The sequence below is a fragment of the Mobula hypostoma genome, chromosome 29, assembly GCF_963921235.1.
Source record: "Mobula hypostoma chromosome 29, sMobHyp1.1, whole genome shotgun sequence".
Lineage (NCBI taxonomy): Eukaryota > Metazoa > Chordata > Chondrichthyes > Myliobatiformes > Myliobatidae > Mobula > Mobula hypostoma.
This window is the reverse complement of record NC_086125.1, coordinates 27,125,699-27,147,754: the sequence shown is the minus strand read 5'-3', so window position 1 is coordinate 27,147,754 and position 22,056 is coordinate 27,125,699. Positions and strand designations below refer to the sequence as shown.

The 22,056-nt window shown below is 44.0% G+C and overlaps 1 protein-coding gene across 3 annotated transcripts in view; it reads left to right on the top strand.

Annotated features, from left to right (window-relative positions):
• elavl3 (ELAV like neuron-specific RNA binding protein 3) overlaps window positions 1–22,056 on the top strand; it is a 139,840-nt gene that overhangs the window by 85,232 nt on the left and 32,552 nt on the right. For all 3 annotated transcript variants that reach the window (XM_063036039.1, XM_063036040.1, XM_063036038.1), the window contains exon 3: window positions 9,420–9,523. In XM_063036039.1, coding sequence (XP_062892109.1) covers window positions 9,420–9,523 — 104 coding nt within the window. The remainder of the gene's footprint in view (window positions 1–9,419; window positions 9,524–22,056) is intronic.

The window sequence follows — 22,056 nt, the reverse complement described above, 5'->3', positions numbered from 1 at the left end:
AATTGCTGGGAATGTTGGGGAGAATAAAACGGGATTCTTACAGGATTACTGAGAAAAGGTTAATGATATTTGAGTTCAGCACAAACTGTGTTTGGTTATAACAGTGACAGAATGAAAGAGTGGAAACAGGCCCTTCAGCCCAACCAATTCATGCTGATCATCCAGTTTAGTCCCGTTTGCCTGCATTTTTCCCACTAAATCTTTATTCTGAAAAACTGATATAAATTCTGTGTGGTTACCATTCACTAACAGCTGGGATTTTAATAAACTACATCTTTCACAAATTTTTTTTACTATATAAAACTAAAACTTGGTTCAAACCAAAGATTTTTACTCCTGCTTCTCACCAGGAAATAACTAAGTTAAATGAAAAATATAATAGTAAGTTTTAACAGCTCTGGGTCTCAGGCACACCTCAAGGATGAGTGCTTTTCCCACTGGTCTACTCTCTCTACACTCTTAACTGTGGCACTAGGCGTAGTTCAAATGCTATCTATAAATTCACAGATGATCCCACTATTGTTGGCAGAATTTGAGATGGTGATGAGGAGACATACAGGAGTGAGATGGACTGGCAAGTTGAATGGTGTCACAACAACCTTGCACTCAACATCAGCAGGACCCAGAAGTTAATTATGGACTTCAGGAGGGGGAAGTTGGGAGAACACACACAAGTCCTCACTGAGAGGTCAGCAAAGGAAAGGGTGAGCAGCTTCATGTTCCAAGGTATCAATACCATCCTGGATCCAACATATTTATGTAATCACTAAGAAGGCACACTAGCAGCTATATTTCATTGGGAGTTTGAGGAAACTTAGTATGTCACCAAAGACTCTGACAAATTACTACAGATGCACTATGGAGAGCATTCTGATTGGTTGCATCACCATCTGGTATGGAGGCGTCAAGGCACAGGGTCAGAAGAGGCTTTAGAACATTGAAGATTCAGCCAGCTCCATCATGGGCACAACCCTCCCCACCATCGAGGACATCTTCCCAAAGGCAGTGCCCCAAGAAGGTGGCATCCAGCACTAAGATCGCTCATCACCCAGGACATGCCCTCTTCTCATTACTACTATCCGGGGGGGGGGGGGCGGGGTACAGGTGCCCGAAGACACAAACCTAATGTTTTATTTATTAATTTATTTAGAGGTACAACACAGTGATAGGCCCTTCCAACCCAATTACACCCATCTGACATATTAACCTTCTAGCCTGTACCACCTTTGGAACGTGTTCGGAACAGCTTCTTCCCCTCAGCCATCAGAGTTCTGAACAATCTGTGGACACATGAACACTACCTCACTATTCCTCTTTTCTAATATTCATTTATTTATTTTTATTGAAACATAGTAATTTGTTACGTCTGCACTGTACTAGTGCCACAAAACAACAAATTTCATGATTTATACCAGTGACAATAAGCCTGATTGGTATTCTGATTCTGAAGAGATTGTACATAGTTTACGACATCAATCGATGATGTCTCAGTCATTTTGTTACCCACTAGATTATATCCCACAATCTATTATACTACACTTAAGTCATTTATATTTCAGAAATAATGTGACTGCATTGGATCACATTGTAATAAAATTTGCAAACATTATTTCTTATATAACATAAAGCAGATCATTTTGATTTCCTTTACAAAGTTCTGTTCTTACTTCTGTTTGAGTGAGGGAGGGAGGGATGATGAATTACTAGTGTCTGTGAGAAATAGAATTATTCAGGGGTGTTTTTTTTGTTGTACTGAGCACAGAGGACAGAACATTACCAGAAAGATGCTACCTGGATTACAGGGAATGTGCTCTAAGGAAAGATCGGACCGTTCTCCTTAGAGTATCGGACACTGAGTGAAGACTGATGGTGGCTTTTAAGATTATGAGGGGTATAGATAAGGTAGACAGTCAGAATCTTTACCCCAGAGAACAAAAGCTTTTAAAGTGAGTAGGGAATATTTAAACACAAACAACAGGAATTCTGCAGATGCTGGAAATTCAAGCAACATACATCAAAGTTGCTGGTGAACGCAGCAGGCCAAGCAGCATCTATAGGAAGAGGCGCAGTCGACGTTTCAGGCCGAGACCCTTCGTCAGGACTAACTGAAGGAAGAGTGAGTAAGGGATTTGAAAGCTGGAGGGGGAGGGGAAGATGTAAAATGATAGGAGAAGACAGGAGGGGGAGGGATGGAGCCGAGAGCTGGACAGGTGATTGGCAAAAGGGGATACGAGAGGATCATGGGACAGGAGGTCCGGGAAGAAAGACAAGGGGGGGGGTGACCCAGAGGATGGGCAAGAGGTATATTCAGAGGGACAGAGGGAGAAAAAGGAGAGTGAGAGAAAGAATGTGTGCATAAAAATGAGTAACAGATGGGGTACGAGCGGGAGGTGGGGCCTTAGCGGAAGTTAGAGAAGTCGATGTTCATGCCATCAGGTTGGAGGCTACCCAGACGGAATATAAGGTGTTGTTCCTCCAACCTGAGTGTGGCTTCATCTTTACAGTAGAGGAGGCCGTGGATAGACATGTCAGAATGGGAATGGGATGTGGAATTAAAATGTGTGGCCACTGGGAGATCCTGCTTTCTCTGGCGGACAGAGCGTAGGTGTTCAGCAAAGCTGTCTCCCAGTCTGCGTCGGGTCTCACCAATATATAAAAGGCCACATCGGGAGCACCGGACACAGTATATCACCCCAGTCGACTCACAGGTGAAGTGTCGCCTCACCTGGAAGGACTGTTTGGGGCCCTGAATGGTGGTAAGGGAGGAAGTGTAAGGGCATGTGTAGCGCTTACACGGATAAGTGCCAGGAGGGAGATCAGTGGGGAGGGATGGGGCTATTTAAAGGTAATTTCGGGGCTTTTTTTTTACATAGATGCATGGTATCACCAAATGAATTTCGATTCCTACCACAACACTGCGTGACTGTGTGGGTTTCCTCCGGGTGCTCCAGTTCTTTTCCCCACATTCCAAAGACATATGGATTAGTATTGGTGAATTGTGGGGACTGGAAGCATGGAGACACTTGCAGGCTGTCCAGAACCATCCTCACTGATTTTATTTGATGAAAATGATGCACTTCACCATAGGTTTATATGTTTTCATGTACATGTGACAAATAAAGCGAATCTCTGTTGTTCTGACAGGAGCTTAGTAACAGTGTCTTCACTGCCCTCAAAGGTAGAGAGTTCCAAAAATGTTCCAACTATTGAGTAAAAAAATCCCAAATGGCTTATTCCTTGTTATTTATTTAGAGAAACCATGTGGAAAAGGCCCTTCCAGCCCTTCGTGCTGCACTGCCCAGCAATCCCCGGTTTTACCCTAGCCTAATCACGGGATAATTTACAATGACCAATTGACCTACTAACCAGTACACCTTTGGACTGTGAGAGGAAACTGGAGCACCCTGAGGAAACCCACGCATTTCACAGGGAAGACATATAAACTCATCACAGAGGATGCCAGGATTGAAGTCCGAATTCGAACGTCCCGAGCTGTAATAGTGTCCTGCTAACCACCATGCTACCATGACGTCCGGTTTTGACATTGATAATCCATCATTCTATAGAAAAGTTCCTTACAGTGAGAACGTAGAACATGGACCCTTTGACCCACTATGTGGTGCCAACCCTTTAATCTACTCAAAGATCAATTTCACCCTTCTCTCCCACAAAGCCCTCCATTTTTATTTCAACCCTGTACCTATCAAGAGCCTCTTCTATCTTCCTAATGTATCTACCTCGCCCACCACACCTAGCAGGGCATCCCATTCTCCCATCACTGTCTGTGTAGAAGTTCTACCTTGACATCCCCCCCCCCCATACTTTCCTTCAATCGCCTTAACATCTTGTATTAGCCATTTCCCTCTTGGGAAAAGGCACTGGCTGTCCACTCTATCTCTGTATCCTAACTTATACAGTACACTCCTACAAAATCTCTTTTCATCCTCAAGGTCTAAAAGATTGCTGTCTCTAAATTCAGAGGAGAAAGCTGTATCCTGTTTCTGACATAAAAATGCTAGCAGGCTCAAACTTCACTCAGGTCTATATTGCCATCTAGAACAGTAGACATGTCAATGTCATAGTTACAGTAGTTTATATTTAAATAAGAGTCATAAAGTTGTACAGCACTGCCTTTAGCCCATCATCTCCATGTCAATTTTTATTCCCATCTACACCAATCCCACTTGTCTCGTTAGGACCTCAAAGTGACATCACGTACCACCAAGCTCAAGGACAGCTTCTATCCTGCTGCTATAAGACGTCTGAGTGTATGATAAGATGGACTCTTAACCTCACAATCTACCTCATCATTATCTACTCGCACTGCACTTCCTCTGTAACTGGAATATTTCATTCTGCATTCTGTTATTGATTTCCTGTTATACTCCGGCAATCATCTGTATGGATGGCATGCAAAAAAACTATCCATAATTCTCCTGGCACCCAGTTACATTAAAGGACGTTTTTCGGTGGGCAAGGAGGCCAATGAATCCTTGTGTCATTTTGACCAGGAATCAATGGATTAGTCAGCCACGCAGAATCAGACTCAAATCAAGTTTATTATCACTGACATACATGATGAAAAGGGCTTCAGCCCGAAATAAGACTATTTATTCCTCTCCTGATATACTGCCCGGGGTCTTTAACCATGCTGGCTGCTTTACTGAGGCAGCGAGAAACACAGAGTCCACAGAGGCAAAGCTGGTTCCTGCGATGTGCAGACTTCAGCAGTCTAAGGTATGCACCTGCTTTGGTAATACCGGTGCCTAAGAAGAACGTGGTTCAATGATTATCATCTAGTCGCATTTAGACCCACTGGGATGAAGTGCTTTGAGAGGTTGGTGATGAAACATATCAACTCCTGCCTGAGAGGCGACTGAACTTGGATCCACCCCAATTTGCCTACCTTAACAACAGGTCAAAAGCAGACGCCATTTCATTCACTCTTCACTCAACCCTAGAACATTAGACTGTGAAGAATCAAGATGCTCTTCATTGACTACAACTCGACATTCTATACTATCATCCTCTCAAAACTAATGAATAAGCTTTAAGTCATAGGCCTCAATACCCTCCTGGCACAAAAGGATCCCTGATGTCCTCACTTACAGGCCCCAGTCTACTCGGATTGGCAACAACACCTCCTCCACAATCTCCATCAGCGTGGGTGCACCACAAGGCTGTGTGCTTCGCCCCCTGCTCTACTCACTTTAGACTTACGACCGTGAAGCTAAGCACGGCTCTAATGCCATATTCAGCTTTACTGATGACATCATTGTCGTACACCGAATCAAAGGTGGTGATGAGTCAGATTATAGGAGGGAGGTTGAAAAATCTTACTGAGTTGTGCTATAACGCCAGCCTCTCACTCAATGTCAGCAAAGCCAAGGAGCTGGTTATCGACTTGAGGAAGAGGGAAGCAGAGGTTCACGAGTCAGTCCTCACTGGGGCATCAGAGGTGCAGAGGCTCCGCAACATTCAATTCCTCAGGGTTATCATCTCACAGGATCTGCCCTAGGACCAGCTCATCCATACCAAGCAAGCAAGCACAACAGCGCCCCTGCTTTCTCAGAAGTTTATGAAGATTTGGCATGACATCCAAAATTTTATAGATATGTGGTGGAGGGTACATTGCCTGGTATGGAAACACTAAAGCCCTTGAATGGAAAAGCCTACAAAAAGAATTGGATATGGCACAGTTCATCACCGGTAAAGCCTGCACAAACATTGAGCACACTCAGTTGTGTAGCTGAGAGTAGTACCTTAAACTTTCAAATCTAAACTTGATGGTTATTTCAACACACTACGTGAATAGGAATTTGGCAAGCTTTGTGGGCCAAATGACCCGTTCTTGTCAAAACCTTTCTAACGTTCTAATCTACATGGAGCATTGTCTCAGGAAAGCAGCCGCCATCATCAAGGACCCCCATCGTCCAGCCCGTCGTCCCTTCTCACTGTTGCCATCAGGAAGCAGGTACAGGGGTCTCAGGACCCACATCACCAGGTTCGGAAACAGTTAATACCCCTCAACCATCAGGCTATTGAATCAAAGGGGATAACTTCACTCGTCCCATCACTGAAATTTTCCCGTAACCTACGGACTCACATTTAACGACTCTTCGTCTCACGTTCTCGATATTTATTGAGTTTTTATGTATTATTCCTTTTATTTCTTTTTTTTCTTTTTGTATTTGCACAGTTGGTTGTCTTTTGCATATTAGTTGTTTCCTGATCCCTGTTGTGTGCAGATTTTCATTGTGTTTCTTGGACTTACTGTGAATGCCCACAAGAAAATGAATCTCAGGTTTGTACTGTATATGATTACATATACATACTTTGATAATCAATTTACTTTGAACTTTAAGTGATGAACTGTGTTCTCAACTCTGCAGTTTCTTGCGATCACGGGCAGAGCAGCTGCTATATCAAACCGTGATGCATCTGGACAGGATGTGCATCGATAAAAATTGGTGAGGATCAGTTTGACTCAGTGAATCAGACACATTCCGGGTGAACTGGAGCACAGGCAGCCAAAACATAAATTTGATCGACCAAAAGTGATTTGTACTTGCTGACTGGATTATGTCTCTGCACATGGCACAATAATTTTTGTGAGATTGTCATGGCAACATAGCACTCTAAAAATGGAGCAAAAATAGCATCACTAGATTTCCAGAATTTTTTTCGAACATAGCTGAAGGCAGGATACTGGAGGGAAAAAAAAATCGATTTAAAAATCTTTGTTTCCAGTATTCAACAATATACGCACTTTCTAAAATACAGTACGTCATCTGTAAACTGGAGAGGTCCATGCATTTTTCCCAAACAAGGATGCAGCCCTTCATACACCATTAGAACATGTACTACTGCACAGTACAGGCCATTCATACAGTGGTGCCAACTTTTAACCTACTCTAACTTCAATCTAATCCTTCCTTCTTACATAGGCCTCCGTCATCTTGTCATCCATGTGCCTATCTAAGAGTATCTTAAATGTCACTAGTGTATCTGCCTCTACCAGAACCCTGACACCCACCATTCTCTGTATTAAAAACTCCCTCTGACATTCCCCCTATACTTCCCTCCAATCACCTTTAAATTATACCCCTTGTTTTAATCAGTTCCATCCTGGGAAAAGGTCTCTAGCTATCCACGCGATCTATGCCTTTTTATCAGTTTGTACACCTCTATCAAGTCTCCTCTCATCCTCCTTCACTTCAAAGAGAAAAGTCCTTGCTTGCTCAGCCTACCCTCAAACGACATGCTTTCTAATCCAGGCAGCATCCTGGTAAATCTCCTGTAAACCTTCTCTAAAACCTCCGCATCCTTCCTTTAATGAGGTGACCAGAACTGAACACAATATTCCAAGTATGTTCTAACCAGGGTTTTATAGAGCTGCAACATTACCTCATGGCTCTTGAACTCAATCCCCCAATTAATGAAGGCCAACACACCTTCGTAAGAACCTTATCAACTTGCACAGCAACTTTGAAAGGTCACTGGACATGGCCATTATTGATCTAGTTCTGGTCAATTCTCACACTGCCCATTCCTGTTACAGAGGAGGAGCTGAAACAGATAGTAATCTGGCTGACATTGTCAGATTTGGACTCATTAGTGCTTCCTTCCTCACTGACCTCCTACCTTTCACCATCCTGCACTCTGCCCTCCCATCACTCTCGCATATGGTCACCCTAGCTGTCCATCCTAACTAGAGTCCTGCTTCCCAATCATCAAGTAAATTAGATTCTGCTGTTCCATGCTGACCTAGATGTCCAACTAAGCCAGTCCCATTTGCCTGTGTTTGGCCCATAGCCCTCAAAACCTTTTCTGTCTAAGTGTCTTTTAAGTGTTGTTAATGTACTGACAGGAGAGATTTCAATAAGCTTGAAGGAGTGTGGAGAAAATTTACAAAGATGTTGCTGGGACTTGAGGATCAGAGTTGCAGAGAAAATGTCAATAGGTTAGAACACTATTCCCTGCAGCATAGGAAAATGAGGTGACATCTTAAGGAGGCAGTCAAAATTATGAGGGGCATAGACAGAAAGAATGCATGCAGACTTTTTCCCTTCAGCTTGGATGAGACTAAAATGAGAGGTCAAAGGTTTAGGGTGAAATATTCAAGGGGAATCTGAGGGAAAACTTCCACACTCAGGGGGTGGTATAAGTGGGGAACGAACCGCCAACAGATGTGGTAGATGCAGGTTCGTCTGTAACATTTAAGACAAATTTGCATAGTTACATGGATGAGAGGGGTATGGAGGTATATGGTTCGGGTGCAGGTCGATGGGACTGGGTAGAAGATGAGTTCAGCATGGACTAAATAAGCCAAAGGGTTTGTTTCCGTGCTGTAGTGCTCTATGAATCTATGACTCAGCCACTTTCCCTGGCAGTTAATTCCATATACTGACTACTCTGTGGGTGAAAAAGATGCCCCTCAGATCCCTATTAAATCTGCCCCCTTTTACCTTAATCCCCAAGGCCTGAGCTGACCAGATGGGCTAGTGAAGTGGATCATTGAAATGCCAAGTCCTCCACGTTCCTTCCAAGCCACACACCATAGGTAAATTGGTTTATTACTGCCATATGTACTGACTGACATATGGTGAAAAACTTGTCTTGCATACCATCAATACAGATTATTTCATTACAGTAGTGATTTGAAGCAGGAAAAATAAAACAATAAGAGAATGCATAACAAAGAGCTACCATTACAGGGGAAGTGCAGTGCAGGTTAGACAATAAGTTGCAAGGCCATAACAAGATAGACTTAGAGCTCAAGAGCTCACGTTTACTATATAAGAGGTCCGTTCAAGAGTGGACGTGGCGAAGATATTTCCTGTGCTGGGGGAATCTAGGACCAGCTGACACAGTGCCAGAGATGAGGAAGAATTCTTTGATGAATCAATGGAATTCATTCCCACAAGTTGCTCGTGCTTTCAGAGTTTTGAATCTTCTGCCTAATGGGAGAGAGGAGAAGAGAAAATGACCAAGGTGGAGAGGCCTAGATTATGGTGGCTGTAGGATCTACAGCCAGAGCCGATGGGGGAGAGGCTGGTGTGTATGATGGACTGGGCTGTGTCCACAACTCTTTGCAGTATCTTATAGTCTTGGGTATTGCAGTTACCATATCAAGGCATGATGAATCTGGATAAGATGTTTTATTGTGCGTCTGTAAAATTGGTGACGGTCAAAGAAGATATTCTGAGTTTCCTTCAACTTTGAGGAGATTTTTCTCAATGACAACTTGAGATAGGCAAGAAAAGCCAGAGTTGCCCATAAGAGAAGTTCCTATAAAAGAACAGGGAAGTCCTCAATTGATACAGAGGATTTATGAGACCATCGTACTGACTGCCAATAGATTCTTTCTCTTTATTATTCCTACTGGAACATAAGTACCTTCTTCCTTCTCTCTGTAGGTCAGAGCTTAGGATACGGTTTCGTAAACTACGTGGATCCAAATGACGCCGACAAAGCCATCAACACTTTAAATGGACTCAAGCTACAGACTAAAACTATCAAGGTAAGCACGAACCAAAATATGAACTGTTTATTCATCTCCATACATCCAGCCTGACCAGCTGAGTTCCTCCATCATTTTGTGTGTGTGCCAAAGTAAGCATGGAATTGGCACAGACTTGGCTCCATGTACATTCCAGCTGTAATAAGCAGATGGAGAAGGGCAGAGTGACAGGTTGAAGGGAAGAACATCCTCTGAAAAGTAAACCTTGGTCTGGGCATGATGGGCTGAATGGCCTGTGATATAAACACTGAGATTTCTATGTGTTTTCCTGTTATTTCTCCATTATGTTTGCCTGTGTCACCAGCCCACAGTGGGGGGGTTGGGTTAGAAAAAAATATTTGTTTGTGACTCATCCCAAGCAGTCACCTCTCCTCTCTCGCCAATCCACATCACACTTCTAAGCACCACACATCAAAGTTGCTGGTGAACGCAGCAGGCCAGGCAGCATCTCTAGGAAGAGGTACAGTCGACGTTTCAGGCCGAGACCCTTCGTCAGGACTAACTGAAGGAAGAGTTAGTAAGAGATTTGAAAGTGGGAGGGGGAGATCCAAATTCTTTCAAATCTCTTACTAACTCTTCCTTCAGTTAGTCCTGACGAAGGGTCTCGGCCTGAAACGTCGACTGTACCTCTTCCTAGAGATGCTGCCTGTCCTGCTGTGTTCACCAGCAACTTTGATGTGTGTTGCTTGAATTTCCAGCATCTGCAGAATTCCTGCTGTTTACACTTCTAAGCACCCCTGCTTTCTTTCTCCTTTCCATCTTCCTCACCCACCACCCCCACCCCTGCCTCCATGGCCCACCTTCATCCCCATGGTCCTACCGTTCTACCTCCTTCTTACCTATCACCCATCTACTTCTCATCAGTTCTCCCACTGCCTACCTCCCAACCTCGCAGTTCCTGCAGCTCCCAAACCTTGCTACTGCCTCCCAGGTTCCCACTTTCCTCAGCTCGACTACCACCCCAAACCCAATCATCCCCACCCACCATTTCCCCATTTGAAGATTAAAGATTATTGTCCCATGTACGGTACGTCGAAACATTACTGTGAAATGCGACAGTTTGTGTCAATTACCAACACGGTAATTGCACAAGGATGTGCTAGAGAACAACCCGTGAGTGTCGCCATGCTTCCCGTGTTAACAGAGCATGCCCACAACTTACTAACCCTAACCCAGTATGCCTTTGGAGTGTGGCAGGAAACTGGGGCACCCGAACAGTCAGATATGAACTCCATACAGACAGTGGTGGGAATTGGACCCAGGGTGCTGGTACTCTAAAGTGTTACACGAACTGCTACACTATCAGGATGCTCTCTACGCTGCAATGACACCATCTACACTCTGTGCTACCCGTTCTGATGGAGTACTGGCCACTGTCAGACAGAATGAGAAAGGGCTCACATTTCCATGGCAACGTCATGTCAGGTAGGAAATGATAATGCAGACACAGGAGACTACAGATGCTGGAATTCAGAGCAGCACAAAAGACGATGAAGGAATTCGGTAAGTTAAGCGGCATCTGTGGAGAGAAACGGACAGCTGACATTTCAGGTCGAGACCCTTCATCAGGACCAGACAGGAAGGTGGGGGCAGAAACTGGAATAAAAAGGGAGTGGGTGGAAAGTGGAAGGAGCACAAGCTGGTAGGGGAGAGCGGATAAAGGGACTTGGCCAGAAACATCCCCTCCGTAGACACTGCCTGACCCACTGAGTTCCTCCAGCATTTAGTGTAGGTTGTTCTAGATATCCAGCATCGGCAGAATCTCCTGTGTGTCGGGGATAGGTGAGACTAGATGAGGGGGGAAGGTAGGTGGGTGGGGAAGGGGGGACAAAGTGAGAAGCTGGGAGGGGATAACTAGAACAGGTAAAAGGCTGAAGGAGGAGGAATTTGCTGCCTGACCCACTGAGTTCCTCCAGCGCTTGGTGTGCGTTGCTCCAGAACAGGAACCCTTGGCAAGAGCCAACAATTTTCATGTCAAAGACACGGAGAGTGTGCACTTACAATAGAATTACATAAAAAGCTATGACAACGGACCTGACAAATAAGTCACACTGGCTTCTATTTATAACACGGCGATGGAAGATTCTGGGTTGTGCTATTTTGAGAGAATTTAAAGCAATGCTACAGATATTCAGCGAGCTGTCAAAGCAACTCTATTCCAGTGCCGGCTGCTCCAGAATTTGCTGCATAATTATTTACACTCAGTGGCCACATTATTAGGTACCTGCTGTACCTAATAAAGTTGTGAATGAGCGTACATTGTAGTCTTCTGCTGCTGTAGCCCATCCACTTCAAGGTTCGAAATGTTGTGCGTTCAGAGATGCTCTTCAGCACACCACTGTTATAACACGGGGTTGTTTGAGTTACTGTTGTCTTCCTGTCAGCTTGAACCAGTCTGGCCATTGTCCTCTGGTGACTTTCATGAACAAGGCATTTTCACCCACAGAACACTGGATGTTTTTGTTTCTCACACAATTCTAGAGACTGTTGGGCGTGGCAGGAGATCAGCAGTTTCTGAGATAGTCAAACCCACTCTGTCTGGCATTGACAATCATTCTACAGTCAAAGTCACTTAGATTGCATTTCTTCCCCCATTCTGACATTTGCTCTGAACAACAACCGGACCACTTCACCATGTCTGCTTGCTTTTCTGCATCGAGTTGTTGCCACATGATTAGCTGATTAGATATTTGCATAATGAGCATGTGTGCAGTGTATCTAATAAAATGGCTGCTGAGTGAATTTAGGCTCAATCTCTTTCAACAATCTGCCTCTTCACAGCAAAGAGGATAGGGATGAGAATCTGCACGATTAATCTCATTGCTCGAGCGTTAGAAACTCAGCACGTGGCCAAGCGGTTAAGGTATTGGACTAGCGACCTGAAGGTCGTGAGTTCGAGCCCCAGCCGAGGCAACGTGTTGTGTCTTTGAGCAAGGCACTTAATCACACCTTGCTCTGTGGTGACACTGGTGCCAAGCTGTATGGGTCCTAATGCCCTTCCCTTGGACAACATTGGTGTCATGGAGAGGGGAGACTTGCAGCATGGGCAACTGCTGGTCTTCCATAAAACCTTGCCCTGGCCTGCGCCCTGGAGAGTGAAGACTTTCCAGGCGCAGATCCATTGTTTCGCAAGACTAACAGATGCCTTTAAGAAACTCGGCCTTCCAACAGAGAACTGAGATTCATGAAGCTCGAGTTGTAAGGGGTGTGTGACCATGTTTTCTCCGGGTGCTCCAGTTTCCTCCCACAATCCAAAGACGTACCAGTTGGTAGGTTAATTTGTCATTGTAAATTGTCCTGTGAATAGTCTAGGATTAAATCGGGGGATTTGCTGGGCAGTGCAGCAAGAAGGGCTGGAAGTGCCTATTCTGCCCTGTATCTCAATTTTTTTAAAATAAATAAAGATCCTCCTCCTCATCTCTGTTCTAAAGTGATGTCCTTATTATCTCCAACATTAGCGGAAGTGTTCAAGTGGTATGTGCTCAAACACGCTGCTCATTATAGCCTCCAAGTGTGATAAGATCGACTTTTGGCCTCACAATCTACCTCATCATAGCCTTGCATCTGATTGTCTCATTTTCTGTTACTGCAATACTCTATGCTACCTCAGTGCTACCTTGTGCTAGCTCAATGCACTGTTTTAGTGAAATGGCCTATATGGACGTGTAAATAGACTGTGAGAACTGCAACAACATGCATTTATATACCATCTTTCCTAAACAATTCACAATGACATTAACAGGGTTAATTGGTTCCTGTAAATTTCCCTGTAGTGTGTAGCTGAGTGGTAGAATCTGTGGGGATTTCTTGAGCATGTGGGAGAATAAAATGGGATTAGTGTAAATAGGTGATTGATGGTCAGCACGAACTCTCTGTACTGAAGGATCTATCTCATTGGCTCCTCAACAAACAACACTGGACGGTGTGTTATGTGGACACAGAAGACAAGTGAATCAAAACTAATTCTAAAGGGCAACATGCACAAAATGCTAGAGGAACTCCAGCAAAAACCGATATGGCAGAGCAGACTCAATGAGCCGATTGGCCTAATTCTGCTTCCATGTCTTATAGTCTTATGATCAAGCTCAGGTTAGGTAGTATCTGCAGAAGGAATAAGCAGTCAACGTTTTGGGCCAAGACTCTTCATCAGGACTAGAAGGGGTCTCGGGCCAAAGCATCAACTCTTTATTCCCTTGACTTGACCTGACCCACCCACCTACGCCCTCACCTGGTCTTACCTATCACCTGCCAGCTTTCACTCCTTCCACACCTGCCACTTTCTTATTCTGCCTTCTACCTCCTTTCTTTCCAGGCCTGGTGAGGGGTCTCAGCCTTAAATGTCGACTATGTATTCCTCTCTATAGATGCTGCCTGACCTGCTGAGTTCCTCCAGGCTTTTGTGTGTGTGACAGACAAGAGAAAATCTGCAGGTGCTGGAAATCAAAGTAACATATGCAAAATGCAGAAGGAACTCAGCAAGCCAGGTAGCATCTATGGAAAAGAGTAAACAGTCGACGTTTCAGGCCAAGACTCTTCTTCAGGATCAGCATTTTGTGTGTGTTGCTCTGGATTTCCAGCATCTGAAAAAACTTTTCTGTTTATCAGTCAAAAGCGATAGGTTGTCGTCAATATCCTTAAATGAGATATCACGTGCTGAGGCAAAATGGTTTTTGGGGGTAATGCCGATATTTTAGATACTAACCAATGGATGTGGGGGCACTGAAGGAGGAGAAAAGAATATCAGGGCTGTATCTGAGAGCAGAATTGAAGAAAGGCAGAGTTCTTCAAGGAGTAAAGATCAAATTTATTTGCCATTTACATTTACATTTTATTCGCCATTTACATTTACTGGGAGAAGGCTCAGGAGCTTGAAGACTCATACGGCCAGATTTGGGAACAGCTTCTCTCCAACTGTGATAAGGTTGCTGAACGGATCCTGACCTGGATCTGGGCCGTACCCTCCAAATATCCGGACCTGCCTCTCGGTTTTTTTGCACTACCTTACTTTCCCTTTTCTATTTTCTATTTATGATTTATAATTTAAATTTTTAATACTTACTATCGATTTGTACTCCAGGGAGCGCAAAGCACAAAATCAAATATCGCTGTGACGATTGTACCAATTGATACTAGTATCAATTGTTTGGCAACAATAAAGTATAAAGTACATGTATTAGCAATTTGCTATGGTGTGTTGGTGTGACTTGCGATAAAAATACATTTTACAATTGTAATGTATAAAGAATTATATAAAAATAAAGTTAGAGTTTAAAGTACAGATATGAAATAAAAAGCATAAATACCATGTAAACAGCATTATCAAAAGTGGTTTAAAGAGTTTACTGTGCAGTTTGTCTTAGACACAGACAACTTCTGTAGTGATGGTCTTGAAGGACTGCAGGAGGTTATAAAGACTGGGATGGGAAAAGCATTGGAAGAACTTCAAATGGAAGGGTGAGAATTTTAAATTCAGGACCCTACCTGGAGTAAGTCAGCAAGGTCTATGGTGGTGGCTGAAGCAGTCTTGCCACTTGGAGAGAGAAAATGTTGAAGGAAGTTTTGTTTCTTTCGACATATGCACAAAAACATACACTTTAGGTAAGCCCAGGGCAGCCTGCAGGCTGAGATAGATTTAGATGCTCATGTCCCTGTGACTTCTGAGCTATTTGGATGTGGGTTCCATTCTCACATAGGTCTGGACTAGGGCTCCATGTAGGACTGAGGCAGTTAGGAGTATTTCACTGACTTTTTGAGATATTTTGAAAGGTACTTTATCGTATCCGCCTCCACCATCAGCCCTGACAGCACAGTCCTAGCACCCAGCATTTTGTATAAAAAAAAACTTGCCCCACATATCTCCTTTGAATTTACCCCCTTTCACCTTAAATGAATACTCTCGCATATTAGGCATTCCAACCCTAGGAAAAAGATACTGGCTACTCTATCTGTGCCTGGCAGGATTCGAAACAAAAGGGCTTTTCGGTATTTGGCTATTGTTCCCCGAAAGACGCTGAGAGTTCTCCATTTCACATACGTTCCTGCCCATATGTGAGAAAGTGGGACACTTGATTTCCCCTCAAACACTAAGCGCAACGTTAAATGGCCAGTGTGCATTTCACCTCCAGGCACATCGGATCCCATTTCTTTATTCCCTACTTTTATCGTACATTCCCTCAGCTCCAGAGAAAATCACACCGGTTTGTCCACCCTCTCCTTATATCATGTGCCCTCTAATCCAGGCAACATCCTGATAAACCTCAGCTGCACCCTTTCCGAAGCCTCCAAATCCTTCCCATAATGGAGTGACAAGAACTGAATGCAATACGGTACTCCGGAAATGGTCTAGCCAGTATTGTCATTAGACACAAAAATGCAATACCTTTTCATTTAGGTAGAGGGTAATAAACACACGACTTATCTCCAGGGAACTGATTGGAAATATTTTCATGTTCCAACCACCGTCACTAAGATCTAATTCGTTTTTCTCTGAGGAATGTTGCCGTACACAAGTTTCGTATTCCAAAGCGACACACACGAAATGCTGGAGGAACACAGCAGGTCAGACTGCATCTGTGGAGGGGAATAAAGGGTTAGCGTTGCAGGCCGAGACCCTTCAAAAGTCCTAATATGGAAATATCTCACTCAAGAGGGTGGTGAGAATATGAAATGGTTTAAGTTCCTTCATCAGGACTGGAAAGGAAGGGGGCAGAAGCCAAAATAAGAAGCTGGGGACGCTTGATGAGAAAAGGAAAAGTGATTCTGGCTTCTAACCCCTTCCTTTCCCGTTCTCATGAGGGGTCTTGACCCGGAAGTTCAGCTGTTTATTCCTTTCTACAGATGCTGCCTGACCTGCTGAGTTTCTCCAGCATTTTGTGTGTTACTCTGGATTTCCAGCATCTGCAGAATCTCGAATATTTCCTCTTCCTGAGCCTTGTATAGAAATGGAGGCTCTTTTGTTGTGATTTTTTTTTTAAAAAAGCTTCATTGCCTTTCAAACAGCATTTAGCACTCTACTTTGATGTAAGTTGGATTTCAGCTGTGAGGTATCAAGGCAGATTTGGCACATTAACCAAAACCTGGCAGGATTCAAGACAGAAGGGCTTTTCAGTATTCGGCTATTGTTCCCCGAAAGACGCTGAGGGTTCTCCATTTCACATATGTTCCTGCCCATATGTGAGAAAGTGGGACACTGATTTCCCCTCAAACACTGAGTGCAACGTTAAATGGCCAGTGTGCATTTCACCTCCCACAGGCACATCGGATCCCATTTCTTTATTCCCTAGTAATGGCATCACCCCCACACTGTGGCAGCCTGGCAATTAGCTTCTCAGAGCACCAGATGGGACCCCCATCAAATCTGTTCTATATCCTTGGCTGCCTCTTAATTACAATCACGTGTGAAGGGGGAGTCCACTGTGCAGTCCTCCTGACCCCAGAGATATTGTCTAAAGCACAATATATCTCTGCTGTCTGGCTTGTTGTCAAAGAGGAGGGCCATATTTTTCGGTTGATTTTATTATTAAGATACACAGCTTCAATCTCTCTCTTAACAAACTCTTGTACAATAAGATGGACTCTTCTAAGTTCAAAGTAAAATTTATTATCGAAGTATATGTCATCGTATACCTGAGATTCATTTTCTTGCAGACATTCACAGTAGATACAAAGAAATACAATAGAAACAATGAAAAACTAGCCACAAACAACCGATGTGCAAAAGAAGACAAAAATAAATATATATATATATATATATATATATAAATAAAAAACTAAATAACACTGAGAACATGAATTGTATAGTATTTGAAAGTGAATCAATAGGTTGTGGAATTAGTTCAGTGTTGAGGTGAGTGAAGTTATCCACTCTGGTTCAGGAGCCGGATGGTTGAAGGACGATTTCGGATCCTGAACCTGATGATGTGGGATCTAAGGCTTCTTGTACCTCCTTCCCGACGGCAGCAATGAGAATCAGATACTGGGTGCATCCTCCAAAATGCGTGGGTTTTCTTTGGGTTCTCTGGTTTCCTCGCACTGTCCAAGGACATACATGGTAGGTTAATTGGTCTTTGTAAATTGTCCCGTGATAAGGTTCGGGATAAATCAAGGTTGTCAGGGGTTGCAGGCGGTGAAACCTGAAGGGCCGGAAGAACCAATTCCGCATTGTACCTCAAATTAATAATTAACAATAAGAGAGCACATTCTAGAGGGTGGGGGTCATTGACGATGGATGCTCAGCTTTACAATCTCCCTCATTACAATCTTGCGCTTTCTTGTTTTGCCTTATTTTAGCTCAATGCATTGTGCAATATGAACAGTATGCAGAATGCTTTTCACTGTATCTGGGTACATGTGACAGTAATAAACCAAGCCAAACCAAATTAACTATCAGGCTGATCCAAAAACCCTGCTAGGATTAACAGATCCTTCCCAAGTGCAGTAACCAACCTGTGCAGGGCAAGCTCCCACAAGACAAATGGAATAAAACAGCTTGATTATCGGTCTTCAACTGTTAGTTACTGTTAGTTTGGGTAACTAGCTGAAAGCTTCCAGTCTTTCACAAAATGCCAGGCATTCACTTCTGGTTCAAAATAATGAACTTAATGGCATCGATAGAATGGGCAGGCAGCACATTTTCCTGGGGGGGGCGCGGGGAATGGCTAATATGAGGGCATTATTTCAAAGCAATTGCAGGAAAGTACAGGGTTGATGTCAGAGGTGGATTTCTTTTACACAGAGTGGTAAATCTGTGGAATTCACTGCCAGGGGTCATGATCGAGTAGATTAATTTTATTAGTCACATGTACATCAAAACATACAGTGAAATGCATTGTTTGCATTAACAACAACTGGGCGCAGCCCCCAAATGTCACCATGCTTCCAGTGCCAACATTTCTATTGTGCCCACAATTCTGTCCTGCACAGAAAAGATGCAGTCGACGTACAACAAGACAACAAACCCCTTCCTATCACCCCCACCTCGCATTAGGGATCGCCAGCCCTCATCCTCAAGGCACAGACCACAGGGATCACAGGTCTTTGTCCTCAGTGCCTGCTGATCTGACCTCTGTCCTCATGAATCTGACATCCGAACCTGCTGACCAGTTTTGTGCTCCGGACCTGCCAGCTCAAGTCAAGTCAAGTCACTTTTTATTGTCATTTCAACCATAACTGCTGGTACAGAACATAGTAAAAATGAGACAATGTTTTCCAGGACCATGGTGCTACATGAAACAATACAAAAACTACACTGAACTACGTAAGAAAAAATACAAAAACTATACTCAACTACAGACCTACCCAGGACTGCATAAAGTGCACAAAACAGTGCAGGCATTACAATAAATAATAAACAAGACAATAGGCACAGTAGAGGGCAGTAGGTTGGTGTCAGTCCAGGCTCTGGGGTATTGAGGAGTCTGATGGCTTGGGGGAAGAAACTGTTACATAGTCTAGTCGTGATAGCCTGAATGCTTTGGTGCCTTTCTCCAGATGGCAGGAGGGAGAAGAGTTTATATGAGGGGTGCGTGGGGTCCTTCATGATGCTGTTTGCTTTGCGGATGCAGCGTGTGGTGTAAATGTCTGTGGTGGCGGGAAGAGAGACCCCGACAACCTCAGACCTCCGACCCCGAAGTGAATACATGAGGGAGATTTAAGAAATTCTTAGATAGGCATATGGATGATAGAAAGACGGAGAGCTATGTGGGAGGGAAAGGTTAGATTGATGTTGGAGTAGGTTCAAAGGCCATCACAATATAGTGGGCCACAGGGCCTGTACCCTGCTGCAATGTTCTATGTTCTATAAAGCATCGTTCTCATACAGTATGGAAAGAAGTCCTGCAGCCCATCGGGTCCATACTAGCCACTAAACACCCACTTACAACACTCTCTTTCAATCTCCTTGTATTAACTTGTCACTAGTTCCAACACTCATCTGCAGACTGTGGGAGTTTTCAATAGCTATTTAACTTACTAGCCTGTACATCCTTTGGATGTGGAATTAAATCCCCATGCAGTCACAGAAAAGACCGTAAGATATGAGTGCGAGTATTAGGCTATTTGGCCCATCTCCTCCACCAATCAATTATGGCTAATTTTTCTTTCAGCATTATTCTCATATCTCCTCCCTGTAACCGTTCACCCCCCCTTACCAAACAAGGACCAATCAATCTTTGCCTTAAGTACACCCAATGACCTGGCCTCCAGAGACATCCAAGACAAAGAAGTCCACAGATTTACAACCCCCTGGCTAAAGGAATTCCTTCTCAGTTCCAGAGGGATGCCTCTTTATTCTAACATTGTGCCCTCAAATCTTAAACTCTCCTAGGAATGAAAACATCCTCTCCATGTCCACTCTATCCATGCCTCTCAGTTTCCAGAAGGTTTCAATGAGATCCTCCCGTCATCCTTCAAAACTTCATCAAGTACAGAGCAGGGCCATCACATGCTCCTCATTCATGAACACTTTTATTCCTGAGGTCATTCACATGGACGGCACTGGAGGTCAGCACTGAACGCAGGTGACCAGAGCCATGAGACGGTGCCTCGACCAACTGGACTATCTCCCAGTGCTGGGTGTCACAGAGTGACTTCACTTCCTCATGTCCTTACAGTGGTGATAGTGTGTTGGTTAAATTACTGGTCTCGGAGCCCAGGGTTCAAGTCCCACTGCGACACCAGTTAATTATCCGAATTTTTTTCTGTTGAGAGAAGCAGCTGTTATTAGTCATAATGACCACAAAATTACAGGACTATTGTACAAATTAATGTTCTTAAAGGATAAAAATCTGCCACCCTTCTCTAGACCAGTCTGTTTGTAAGTCCTGGCAAACAACAGTGTTATCGATGCCGAAATGACCTGGTAGACTAAAGGGCAAGAGACGGGAGGCATGAATCAAGTTATCTTTCACAGAGAGTGATAGGTGCTTGTAATGTACTTCCAAGGGTGAAGACCATAAAACCGTAGACATAGGAGCCGAATTAGGCCACTTGGCCCATCGCGACTACTTTACCATTGCTCATGACTGACCCCATCCTCCTGCCTTCACCCTGTAACCCTTGATGCCCTGATTAGTCAAGAAACTATCAACTTCCGCTTTCAACACACCCAGTGACTTGGGCTCCACAGCCGTCTGTGGCAATGAATTCCACTATCTGGCTGAAGAAATTCCTCCACTGACTGTGCAGAGAATGGTGGAGGTGGGCATTGCGTGGGCAGAAAGGGATTAGTTTAATTAGTTTGACACAATGTTGTGGGTCAAAGCTCTACTACTCTATGTTCAAAGCTACTGTTTAGGGCGGCACAGTGGCTAGCTTCATAACGCAAGCAATCAGAGTTCAATTCCCACCACGGTCTGTAAGAAGTTTGGACATTTTCCTCCTGACTGCTTGGATCTCCTCTTTATGCTCTGGTTACCTCCCGTTTTCCAAAGGAGTATGGCGTAAGCTTAGTAAGTTGTGGGCATGCTACACTGGTGCCCAATGCATGGTGACATTTGTGGGCTGCCCCAGCACATCCTCGGGCTGTGTTGGTCACAGTCACAGAGCACCACAGCACAGAAACAGGCCTTTCAGCACATCTAACAACGCGTTTCACTTTATGTTTTGATGTTTCTACGTGCATGTGACAAATAAAGCTGATCTTTAATAAGGAAAGCGTATTAAATGCTGGACACTCCCATGTCCTGAAAAATGGATTATTTATCAGAAAAGACTCCCAATCAGAAGGAAGAATGCTGCCTGTCGATCAATAGTTGACATCATTGCAGCCTGGAAGCCGACTTGGGGAACAGCATTTTGCGTAAGTTGCAGAGTGAGGATGTGAGTGAGCAGTCAGGAGGTACCTTGGCTCAGGTAGGGACTGAGAGTGACATATTCCTCTCAGAATTCCAGATCATACATCGAGAAGGATTGCAACAGTTTGTGCAGAGTCACAGAAGCATACAGCACAGAAACATGCCCTTCGGCTCGACTAGTCCATGCCTACAAGGACTCCCATATATGCTAATACTAGTTGCCCACATTTGGTCAGCAGTTGGCTACGTAGGTTAGAGAAAGTTGATTATATCAAGAAGGCTGAGAGAGCAGTCTTGAGTGACACAGACTGAGGTGATGCAATAGGAAAGGTTTCCCTTTATTATTTTAATTTGATTCTGGGGTTGCACAGTGAAACCATGGCTCTGCTGATCTCAACAGGAACCAGACAACTGCAGTTAAAGCCACTGTTGGTATAACAGACCTCCAAATTTCCTTTCTCTTCAAAGCTGGTTAGAAGGACGAAGGAACGGAGTGTTAGTTACCAGAGTAACCACAAACAGCCAACTCCATCCACTGTATCACACAACAAAACTCTTAAAGGCAGCAGAGGCCTCCCGTGACAGGCTTCTAATGAGCACCCAATCCCTTCCTCTCCCAGCAACAACAAAGAAAACTTATTTCCAACATTATCCTCATTTAATTTTTCTTTTAAACAACCAGGAGGCTGGGTCGTTGACAGAAAAGACGTGCATGTGTTGGAAGTTACCATGGAGACAAGG